General features: G+C 37.0%; 1 protein-coding gene across 1 annotated transcript; it reads right to left on the bottom strand.

Moving 5' to 3' along the window:
- Positions 1–5,440: 5,440 nt before the first annotated feature.
- On the bottom strand, positions 5,441–12,477 carry FUS12 (proteasome family protein). Its single transcript, XM_008233262.2, has 12 exons — positions 12,234–12,477; positions 12,046–12,138; positions 11,760–11,838; positions 10,152–10,392; positions 10,002–10,076; positions 9,776–9,910; positions 7,414–7,601; positions 6,686–6,754; positions 6,513–6,603; positions 6,242–6,376; positions 5,932–6,044; positions 5,441–5,827 (listed from the first exon to the last, which is right to left on the bottom strand). Exons 1-12 carry the CDS (start codon positions 12,241–12,243, stop codon positions 5,737–5,739), a joined length of 1,320 nt encoding a protein of 439 aa, XP_008231484.1. The 5' UTR covers positions 12,244–12,477; the 3' UTR covers positions 5,441–5,736.

Raw genomic sequence — 12,477 nt, 5'->3', positions numbered from 1 at the left:
AGACACTGGGAGGCTTTTTGAATGGGCAGAATTGTGGTCTTTTCAGTTTGAAAGTGGTAGAAGTGGTGGACTTGAGGATTATTGAGAATGGCTGTATTGTGGTACTGTTCTCTGAGTTAGGGCTCTCCATAAATTTGTTGAGGTTTTAATATCAGTAAAAACTCAAACTTTGCTTGTTTTGGCTTTTGCTGAACCAAATTTGTAATGAGAGAAATCTCGTTTTGAATGACTTATTTTCCTTAAGTATGAACTGAAAGTTCTGATTTATAGCTGGCTTCTTCTGTGGCTCAAATGAGCTTTTGGTTGCTTCGGTTTGTTTGAAGGTTCCAGAGATCAAGTGATCACTTTGAGTTTTTGTCTTTGGTTGATTTTTTGGTTGTTTGTTTGTTTTTTTTTTTATGGCCTCCTGCTCTATTTATCCTCTCTTATATTTATAGGAAATGTTGGAGTGGAATTTCTAATCCTTTTAAAAATGGGCGGCAGATTTTCTAAAAGAGATCTTTTATTTTAAAATGCAAAGAAAAAATGGGTTTTATCAATTCTGGCAGATAAGCCTCCAATAGTCAGTTCCTAAGGCAGTCACTTCCCTGTATTTTTTGAAAAAGAAACCAAACCCTTCTTTAATTTCAACTGCTTTGTAAGAATTCAAACTGTGATGGTTAGTTTGATTTTCCAGATGAACAACTCCCTGCATCCTACTTATCTCCCAAAACATAGTCTGCTTATCTCTTGAAAATGGTGCCTTCTTTGGAGCAGAAATTTTTCTAAATATATAAAAAGGGATTTTGATCTTCTGGTGGCAGAGATTTCAAAGATGTCCTTTTATACCTGCCCCTATTAATTCTTTATCAATCTCAGTTGAAATTGCTGACTTTTCTCAAGTCATGAGGTCACGTGGGTCTGCTTCTTTCCTGGGCTCATCTTTCTTTACTTTAAACATGCCAAACCCAATTTGGTTTTCTTCGAAGCCCAAGTCATCCTCGTGGTGGGATAGGTTCTGGGCTGGGCTTTCTTGGATTTTGAATTTTGGGCCCTTGATTTTAATTTAGATGCAAAGTTCAAACTGCTCGGCCCCTGAAGTTTTCTTTGTTATTTCTGGGCCTCCAATGTTGGGTTGGGTGCGCAGGATTTTGGCCCAAACATCTGCCCAAATCGCTTCCACAGGGATAGCCCCATTCAATTTAAATTTCACTTTAGACAATGTCTTATGTGTTCCCTCTTTTCGCTGAAATCTTATGTCTGCTAGCAAGGTTACCACTTCTCTAAACCGTCATGCTATTTTGTTTCCCACTTTCTATGTCTTGCAGGACTTGGCTATGGGGAAGATGATTGGCTCAGGTAAGCAGCGTGGTGGTCTCTATTACATGTCTCCATTACAAAGGACACCCGTCACTTATCAAGTTTCTCATCCCTCCAATTTGTGGCACATGTGCCTTGGACACCTATCACCTTCTCGTCTTAAATTAATTTCTTCATTCTTGTCTTCCAGTAATCTCTCTTTTGATGACAATTGTACTGTTTGTCCCATGGCCAAGCAAACAAGACTTTCGTTCCCCTTAAGTTCAATAAAAACTCATGCTCCTTTTACAGTGTAATATCTAGGGCCCACACAAAGTTCCCACACATTCAGGGGCACATTTCTTTCTTACTATTGTAGATGATTTTACTAGATGCACATGGCTATTTCTGATGCAGCACAAGTCTGAGACGCAAAATATTCTCAAATCTTTTGTCACCTTTGCTCATACTCAGTTTCATGCCACCATTAAAGCCATCCGAGTAGACAATGGTTCTGAATTTTTGTCCATAAGAAATTTTTTCCAAACTATAGGCATCGAATATCAACGCACTTGTGTTTACACTCCACAACAAAATGGAGTCGTTGAATGCAAGCATTGCCATATTCTCATTGTAGTGCGTGCCTTGAGTTTCCAATCCCAATTACCTCTTACTTTTTGGGGTGAACATGTCTTAACCGCAGTCTAACTCATGAACCGCCCCATTATTATCCACCAAATCCCCTTTTGAACTACTATACCATCACCAACCATCATTCGATCACTTGAGAGTTTTTGGTTACCTTTGTTATGCAACGGTTGTGCAGCCTACTCATAAATTTGACCTTTGTGCTCAACGTTGCGTCTTTGTTAGATACCCCACTAGTAAAAAAGGTTACAAGCTTTACAATTTAGAGACCAAGAAATTTCTCGTAAGTCATGATGCTAAATTTTGTGAAAACACTTTTCCTTTTTCCCAAATTGCCAACCCCAATGCTCCCAGTTTTATGTAGCCCCACTTTCCACCTCCTGGCCCTGATAATGCTAATCGTTGGGCCCAGACACCCAACCCATCGAGCCAAGCATACTAGAGCCAATCCGGCCAAGCTTCACCGAGTTGATAAAGACTGATGCGCTTCCAACCGTGTCACCCCATGCCCCTGCTCCTGACGAGCTTGCCAATCTTGACAACCCTATAGGACCCGTGTCTCCTTAGCCCCCCTCACACATCCCATCAGACATGTCCCCTTTCCAGCAAATCCCACTTCGCCTTTTTCACCTGCTCCAGAATCCTCTCTAATGCCTAACCATCAGGCCAACCCCACTCCTATTACCCTTCCACGTCAGTCACTTCACCCTAAGCAACCTCCTCTATGGCATAAAGATTACCACATGTCCACCCAAGTCAGTCACTCAATCTCGATGCTTTGTTTTGCGTCAAGTACTCGATATCCACTCTCTCACTTCCTTTCATACTCCCATTTGTCTTTTGCATATTCTCCTTTTCTGATTAACATTTTAGGTCACACCTAACCTACATCATATGCTCAAGCTATCCTTGCTCCAAATTGGCAACAGGCCATGACTACAAAATTAGAGGCTTTGCAGCACAATAACACTTGGAGTTTGGTTCCTCTACCCATTTGTCATAAACCGATTGGCTGCAAATGGGTTTACAAAATCAAATAGAAGTCCGATGGCACCATTGAGTGCTACAAAGCTTGCCTTGTTGCTAAAGGATACACTCAAGTTGAGGGCATTGACTACCAAGAAACCTTTTCTCCTACAGCCAAACTCACTACCCTCCGTTGTCTGCTGACTGTTGCTACTACTCGCCACTGGTTCATCCATCAACTGGACATTCAGAATGCCTTTCTTCATGGCGATTTGCATGAAGTGGTATACATGGAGCCTCCTTTTGGTCTTCGCCAACATGAGGAGAACACTATATGTCATCTCAACAAGTCCCTCTATGGACTCAAACAGGCTTCTAGAAACTGGTTCTCCACTTTTTCAGACACCATTCAGAAAGCTGGAAATTAGCACTTTATTTACTACAGTTCTTATCTATGTTGATGACATACTTCTCATAGGCAATGATCTTCAAGAAATGGAACATCTCAAAACATTCATTCTCAAACGCTTCCGCATCAAAGATCTTGGAAATTTGAAATATTTTTTGGGTATTGAATTCTCTCATTCCAAGAAAGATATTTTTATGCCTTAGAGAGAATACACGCTAGATATTTTGGAAGATTCAGGACTTCTGGGGGCACTTCCAGACAAGTTTCCAATGGAACAAAATTTGAAACTCACTCCCACAAATAGAGCACTGATGCATGATCCAACTAATTACAAAAGACTAGTTGGTAGACTGATTTATCTCACTGTCACAAGGCCTGACATAGCCTATTCCGTTCGAACATTGAGTGAATTCATGCATCAATCTCGAAAACCTCATTGGGATACTGCCTTATGAATCCTCAAATATATCGAAGGTACTCGTGGTCAAGGTTTATTATTTCCTGACTCTAACAATCTTGCCTTGAAAGCCTTTTGTGATTCATATTGGGGAGGTTGTCGTGCCACAAGGACGTCGATTATAGGATATTGTGTTTTTCTTGGAAATGCCCTTACCTCATGGAAATCCAAGAAACAAGCTAATGCCTCTAGATCATCAACAAAAGCTGAATATCGAGCTATGGCTAATACTTGTTTGGAGCTGACTTGGATGCGCTACATATTACAGGATTTAAAGGTCCCACAGACGGCTCATGTGCCATTATTTTGTGAAGATCAGGTAGCTTTGTATATTCCAGCAAAGCCTATTTTTCATGAATGTGCAAAACACATTGAAATAGATTGTCACATAGTTCAAGAAAAATTGCAAGCTGGAATGATTAGTCCTTGATATGTACCTACACGCTTCCAGCTGGCAAATGTGTTTATGAAGGCCTTGAGAAATGATCAATTTGTGACACTACGAGACAAGTTGGGTCTTCTTGATATTCACTCTCCAACTTGAAGGGAAGTATTGCGAAATATTGTTGTATTAGGAAATATTACTGTAATATATTTAATTTCCTGTATTATTCTAGATCAAATCCCACCTAAAGTGGATCACAGCTTCTAATCCCACCTTAAGATATATATATATATATATATATATATATATATATATATACAGAGAGCTTCCATTGAGGGATCCCTCAAATAAGCTTATTTGAGGGACACCCCTTGTAGGGCCCACTCCGGATTGTATTTCACTAATCCAAACCGTCTATTTTGTAGATACACATTCAAAGATCATCTCTACAAAAAATCACTTGAATCCGATATCTTTTGACCATGCAATTGAGTTCTTGAAATTTTAGTATTTTCTTGAAGCACCGTGTTCATTGATTTTGTAGGACACAATTGGATGTCGAAACGGTTTCCGATTTGTCTAATTTTTTGTAAGGATGATCTATGAATGAAGACCTAAAAAATAGATGGTTTTGATCATTGGAAAAAAAATTGTAGGGTACCCTAAAGGGCATCCCTCAAATAAAATTATTTGAGGATCCCTCAACAGAAGGGGACTGTATATATATATATTGTCAATACAACGAAAATATTCAAACAAACCTCTTATTTCCTAATAATCCGCTTTTCACAAATAATCTCATTCTAACTACATATTATACAAAAACACTTACAGTATGTTTGGATGAGAAAATTTAAAAGTACAAAGGAATTGAATTAGAAATAACTGAAATTAATATTCTAAAATGTGCAAAGTTTCTTATTTGGCTAATGAATTTAAACATAGAATTTAACATTTATTTGTAAAGCTACCTTTTTTAGAACTCAATCTCTCTTTAAATTTTCAAAATGATGACTATTTAGATAGAATTTAAAGTTGCGATTTATGACCTTTAAATTCGATGTTTATTCTCACGTTGGAATTTATAAATTTCTTGTTTAGTTATCCAAACATGAGAATTGGTTTATGTCAATTTAGAAATTCTGACTTTTGTCAAAATGCCAAGTTTATTTCCCTCATTTCAAACAAACTGTTATAGAACCTATTTAGAGAGAAACCCAAATTAGCAAATTGTCGTTTTCTAATTGGTTCTTAGTGTGTTAAATTTTCTAAGAATCAATTAGAAAATGACAAGTGGTTAGTATAAAAACCGAAGCTATATTGCTGATCCAAACAGACATAATAGCACCATTAAACACATACATTCTCCTTCCTGCCTAGCAACAGTTCGACACAATCGAATCTTACAAAATGGTCATACTTAATAATATACTACACTAAATAAAAACCAGCTTATAAAGCTCAGAAATCACGTCTATTCACATCTCATCCAGCATTTGTTCTCAAAAGGGGTAAAAGTTGGAGCTCAACTAACTCATGACATAATAACAGAAAGCTGGGCACCATCCAGATCGTAAACGATAAATGTGATTCTCAATATACTCGGTTACTGATAGTTTGGTAAAGAGACTTTAGCTGTGTGTTCCATTTATCTATAGCAGCATATTTCTTCATTCCCTTTGACCTGCACATTGTTTGCGAATGAATCAGTGGCAATCAAACATGGACTATTACCATGAACCAGCATCCATGGATTAAAAGTAAAAGGTATGAGTCAAGTAAACAGACCTGTCACCACGCTCTAAGAGCCGGTTCACCTGATCTATATGTCCATCGATTCGGTTATCCAATATAAGCGAAACCAAGAGTTGCTCAACATCTTTCTCAGGCACATTAAGTTCCTGAACATCAACAAAGTTCAGTAAGTTTACAGGTGATATGACCAAGCGCATAATGGCAGCAGCGATGGTCATATTGAAAAAAAAAAGTATTTGAACTAAAAGATAAAACCCATCCAGTGTTTCTCAAGAGTTAATGATTAAACAAGCACAACAAAACAATGAGCAACAAATACAAAAAGATTGAACGTATGGCCCACCTTTGATATGAAGGGAATCCGAATTCTAGTGTACGGCTTGATAAGTTTAAGCAGAACTTGTGTCCTAACATTCTTCAACAGATCTTCAATATAGTTTCGGATGAACGGATCATCCATAATTGTCCTCCTGTTACTCTGAAAAAAGTACAAATGCCAATTCAACTAAGGGAAATAATACAGAAAGACAGAGAAAAGAAAAAAAAATGAACGATACACACAAACACAGAGGTAGGTTTAACTTGCATAACGTCGTGTTAGAGAAGAATAACACCTTAAGAATTTTCTCGAACTCCAGTATCTCATTTCGTTGATATGCTGCTATCAGATTTGTCATTGCCAAGATCTCAGGATCGTTTTTATACCTATGGAACCGAAATCATAAGAACAGAAGGAAATACAAGAACTTGAAAACACCAAAATAAAAAACATATTTTCAAAACTTACGGCTTTGCTTCTTGACCATCAAATGGATTAACCTCTGACTCCATCAGCATATTAGCCAGAACTAGATACCTGTCAAGCAACGCACATTGAACATGGAGAGATTAGTAAAACCTGGGGAACACAAAGACAATCACCATATATCTAGTGTATCCCAGTTTAAATCAACTCGAAGACAATCGCCATATATCAACAAAGGAATTTGTGTCACGTAATTAAGAAACACACAAACATAATGAGTTTAACCAAAGGAATTGTCATCATGTTGTCTAAGTCTTCAAATCATATCACTACAAATTCAAAATTAACAGCCATTCAACGTTTCTACTAAAATTTATACTATAAAAACGGTTATTTGTCGACAAATTCTACCATAACCTTGGTAAAATAAAAATTCATCGTCTTAAATTCCAATTATAGGTATTTATTATCCAAATGGTCATGCAATTGTCTCCATTAATTTCATATGTTAGATGGTGCATTTTACATGTAGTATGACTTCAGCTCTCATCCATGGTGAACTGTGAGGTTGACTCCATCATCATTAGTAAACCTTATCATCTAAGTTTCATACCCCTCATAGGTGATAGCACATAATGATTTGTAGACTTCACCTCCACTTTTGAAAACTATCAACAGTGAGAGAGAGAGAGAGAGAAATAGGATGAACGCCTATTAACAAGTCCAAATGGAAAAAAAAAAAAAAAAACGCATGGCCCCAGAGAGCATACTTCAAGCATTGTATACGCCTCTGGTTCCCAGCTTCATCGTAGTTCTTAAAGGCTTCAAAAAAATCTGTGGCTGCATCCGCCCACTGACGCTCTGCCATATGCATCTTCCCCCCACACTCACGAATTATTCCCATGATCCTAGGATGAGGTATTGCTGACTTGATTGCAAGAGCTTTTTGGTATAATTGCTGCATTCAATCCAGAGTCAGATGCTGCTAAATCACAACAGCAAACAGAAACACACAAAATGACAAAAAGTATATTCCTTGATGAATTATCACTACGACGACAATTGTAAGGAGGCCTTGTTTAGCCTTTTACGAAATATGAGACACTAGCTACAAAAATTATATTGTTCCCTTGGATTTCATTCGGGGGAGGCGTTCTTCCGTTTACATTTCAAGGGCTACAAATCGTCCCCTTGGGATATTGAAAGGCATTATCCACTTAAGCATTTTCCATATGTTGTTATACAATCATGAGGAAGTTTTCCTATCCTAATTATTAATAATATTGACTAATTAACTTGGGGCAAACAACACAATCTTTCAAAATTATGCATGCATACATTTGACTATATAAAGTTCTGTTTTATATATTGACGGATGCTCTATGGTTGCTGGCATTGAGTGCAGGAACCCAACCCACCAAACCCAACATGAACTTCAGGAAACTCAGACGCATTGACTCCAACCTGAGGAACCTAACAAACTTATATATAATTAGACAAAATCTATTATATTTCTTTTTCATACCCAGAAATCCACCAATCCTCAAAGTGGCACAGCTTTGAAACTGGGGCCTCCTGCCGAACCCTACAATCTTTGGGAGATAGGAAATACTAGCAAATAGCTAGGTAGGTACCTTGGGGGTTCAAACCTAAGACTGCATGGGAGCAAACCATGGGCCTGACTGTTCCAACTAATGTAACATATATGCCAACCAACAAATATATATACACATTATTTAGTTATAGATTTAAAACAATAAGTATTTCATGATTCTTGTTCTTCATCCTTATTTATGCTTGAAGATCCACTTTGATTGAAACAATCAACCAAAACAAGCACTTAAAAATGACCATTTACTTATGTTGTAATACAACTGAGGTGTTGTACTTTTTTTCCGAAATTTAGAAATTATTACCCCATTGTTTCATAATAGTATCCCAGCATTTGTTTTTCACATAACTCGACCCAATCCTCCTAATAACTTGATTTGAAATCTACATGAACCACTTTTCAATTAAACTTTCATTTCAACAGTATTTTACATTTAAAATCCTTTAACCAACCCTGATCATGGGGCATCAGAAACACCGCCTGAGCTATTTACAACATGAGCCAATTAAACATACGGATGATCTTCTGACCACTCCACTGAATTTCTTACCAACTTCGGCAAGAATATTTCTCTAGTCTAAAACTTATCATATAGACATAATCTAATGTTGAAGCTGCTTGTACAGTGGAAATGCACAGACAAGAAATAACCGCTTGTGGGCATATTGGTAAAAATATTGAGATTGTGAAATGCAGAAGTTAGCGCAACTCAACCAAAAGGGATCTGAGATGCATAAATTTTTTTAACTGAACCCCAGAATTAATGTGGATCTCATCTTCCTAGAAATTTTCCAACTCATATGCTTTTCATTGATCCGGTATGATTTAGAAGATCAATTGAAGAATTAGGAAACACTTATTTCCTTCAATTTCGATTTAACTTATTCATGGAAGACCATTTTTGCCTTTTGCTTTCTTCTCTTTAAAAAGGGTCATAAGTATATACATGCATGCATTTTAGGGGTAGGGTTAAGTGTGGGGGCAACGGAAGGGGAGGGTGAAGGTGACTGAGAAGGAAGGAGCAAGGGCAGTTTGGGTATAATAGGGTGAGACGAGTAAATTTATATATATATTAAAATAAGGTCAGCTAGGATATGGAAATGGCCGGGGGGCACTGGCTCCACTCTTAAAAATTCCACATGAATAAATTTTACAAAAGAAACCGTCTTTTGCTACAATACATACAATAAGTTCAACGTCTATCTGTTACCGTGCTCATAACACTTACATGTTCTATTCAATTTGAGAACAGATAGATCAGAGAGAAAAGCATCACACCAATTTCCCCTACTTCAAACTCTTGTTCTCTCAATTTAACAAATAAAAAAGTTAAGCAAACCAGAGTTAACCCCACTGAAATACTGGTATCAATAATCTATTTAGCATTATATCCTTGTGCTTTAATTAAACCAAACCCTACATCTCAGAGTCTGGCAGAAAATGCATATCACATAGACAGAGTAGAGAGAAATCAGAGAGAGAAAGAGAGGTAGTCTTCAATCAAGACTGAAGATTATTACCTTGAGCTTTTTGTTATTTTTAGTCTCCGTGTACATCTGAATCTCAATTGCATAAACCTCCAGAAGTTGACTTCCTTTCTTTTGGTCATCTGTACCATCTTCTTTTTGACAAGATTTATGGAGTTCTTTCAGAATCTAATAGTTCAACACAGGTTATGATCAGCCTTTTAAGATCACAATCAGCATAATATTTTGTGGAAAGGTATCATCCAAATAGACAGATTACCTTATTCATTCGCCCATATTCACCCATATCAAACCAAATTTTGCACAGCTTAAGATTTGTCTTGAACCAAAGTCTCTGCACAACAAGAGGTCAGATTGCATTCATATTAGAAATTAAAAACTTATGCTAAAACTATGGTTATATTCTGACCTCATTCTTTGCCTCTTCAAGGGCCTTTAAAGTGGTCTGATAGAACTCTTGCAGGAGACCAAAGTTCTGACTAGCTGAACCAGAAACAAAATCCATAATATTGTTTATACATTTTTCACTGTAATTTCGTGTTACTGCTGATTTGATGTATGTTAACATCACCCTGTACGCATCCATCATTTCTTTATACCTCCCCAGACGATAATAGAGCTTCACAGTTTGCTTCAAAGCTTTAAATCCCCTGTAACATATTTATTTAACTTTTTAGAAAAAACTTTATTAAAAGCAAAAACTATGTATAGAAACGTTCATGGGACATAAACGGACAACTTATGATAAGAAATAATAAGCCCAAAACACTGTAATCTGAAAACAGAATGCACAATATAAAAAATAAAATAAAAACTGAACTAAAAACAAACTACAAGAAAACATATCGTCACTACAGCTATGAAATCTAACAGAAAAACATACAAGGAATCCCCCTAAAATCTGCACAAACCAATTCCCACAGTGCTGACCAAATCTAACTTGATCCCAAGGATCTTCCACATCAACGCCTTTCTAATGCTAAAAAAATTATCCTATTACACTCCAACCCAATTACCCAACAGATAGCTAATGCCAAACAACATGAAAAATGAAACGAAGCCTTTCTGTTGCAAAAGAAACTACTATAAGATTTGCATGTAAAACACCCTGACCCATCTAACTTCCAACTCCTAACATTGGTTTTTGAAGGAACAAATGAGCCCATCCCATGCTTCCTAACAGTGAAGCATCTTCCACCTTCAAATCCCAATTATAAGGAAAATAAATAGCATCCGCACACCTTGAAATACACTCATAGTGTTTTCTAGAAAGTGCATGTAACCTGGGAAACAGCGTCTGCAGTGGCCCTTCTCCCAGCCACAAAACCTCTCAAAATCTCACCCTTTCCCCATTATTCACTACAAACTTGCACAACTTTAAAAAAATTAAAAAAAAAATTGAGGAAGGAGAGTTAACAAACTACACAAGTGTTTAGGGTACAAAATTTAATCCCCTGTTGAAAAATTTAATTATTAAGGAATACCTCCAACAAATGAATTCAGAAGGAAAACAATATCTGCACAAGTTTGGTAGTTCCATTCAAGGCTCATGAAAAGGGAAAAATATAAGCATAAAGTTTCCAATGCACATATACACCATAAACTATACATCTTTTAAATGAAGTTTGGTAGTTGCCATGTGTTCCCCCATCATACTTCTTTCACAATTTAAATGAAGATGTATTGTATCTCAAGTTAAGAATAAAGCCCTCCCTGTTTCCCCATGCTTTCAGCTGTGAAAGAAAAATAGAAAGAAAAACTAGAAGCAAAAAAAAACAAACAATCAAGATTAATCCTGGGTTCTCACTAATCCTAACTTCATTTCACAACAAGGGCATTCTATTATCATCCTCGAAGACCACATCTACAAGCATAATCGTCTTCCAGACTCATTAAATTCTATTTTTCCTTCCCTCTAAAAAAGAATATAGGAATTAAACAAAGAGAACATCTAAATTTTAAGGTGTTGCCAGAACTCGTTTACTTTTTTCAGCAAAAGTTTATTGGTGTTACTCACCACTCGGCCTTCTCAGGCTCCATTCGAACTACTTCGTCGAATCCCGAAAGTGCTCCTTCGGGATCTGTCTCAACCAAACCTGAGTTTTTTTTGGAAGTCAGATAAAAAAATAAAAAATCATCCAGTGTGGCAAAGAGAAAAGAAATACGATTGAACCCTAACTGTTCCAAAATAAAAATAAAAATACTATTGAACCCTAAAAGCAAAAGCTAAGAACCCATGTTCATCAGAAAAGAAAGGATGAGAACCCATTGAAATCTATCGCGAAAATCAAACCTAAAAATACCTTTAGAGTTGTAATATTGGTTCTCAATGTCAACATCCTGTTCCTCAGGCTCCTCATCCGAGTACTCGAATCCGTAATCTTCCATATCAGCATCTGCATACACACACATACACTTATAGATAATGCGGCATTCAATAATTTTGTGAATAAATATATACATATATATAAATCTCGGGAGAGAAAGAGACCGGAACCCATGACTGCTCAAGAGCCAAGAAGGAATTCTGAGCTTTCAAAGCGTTTAAGATTCGGAAGCTACTGAAAGCAGAAGAGAGCAGAGAGGAGACTGAATCGAGAGAGGGCTCAAATCCCTCTTATTAGGGCATTCCGATTGAAAAGGGCGCTTTGGGACTTCGCACGCAAACTGTCTGTGACATCGTCATTTTAGATCACTACAATTTCTCGGGTGATTTTATTTGTAGCCAATTATTT

The sequence above is a fragment of the Prunus mume genome, linkage group LG1 (assembly GCF_029339155.1).
Source record: "Prunus mume cultivar Tortuosa linkage group LG1, ASM2933915v1, whole genome shotgun sequence".
Lineage (NCBI taxonomy): Eukaryota > Viridiplantae > Streptophyta > Magnoliopsida > Rosales > Rosaceae > Prunus > Prunus mume.
The sequence above is the reverse complement of the archived record's forward strand: the minus strand, read 5'-3'. Positions and strand labels throughout refer to the sequence as shown.

Coding starts and splice junctions, on each gene's coding strand:
- FUS12 (XM_008233262.2), bottom strand. Junction 10,393..11,759: donor GAGCCTGAGAAGGCCGAGTG/GTGAGTAACACC, acceptor AATATGTTACAG/GGGATTTAAAGCTTTGAAGC. Junction 6,755..7,413: donor AGGCGTATACAATGCTTGAA/GTATGCTCTCTG, acceptor GTTGCTTGACAG/GTATCTAGTTCTGGCTAATA.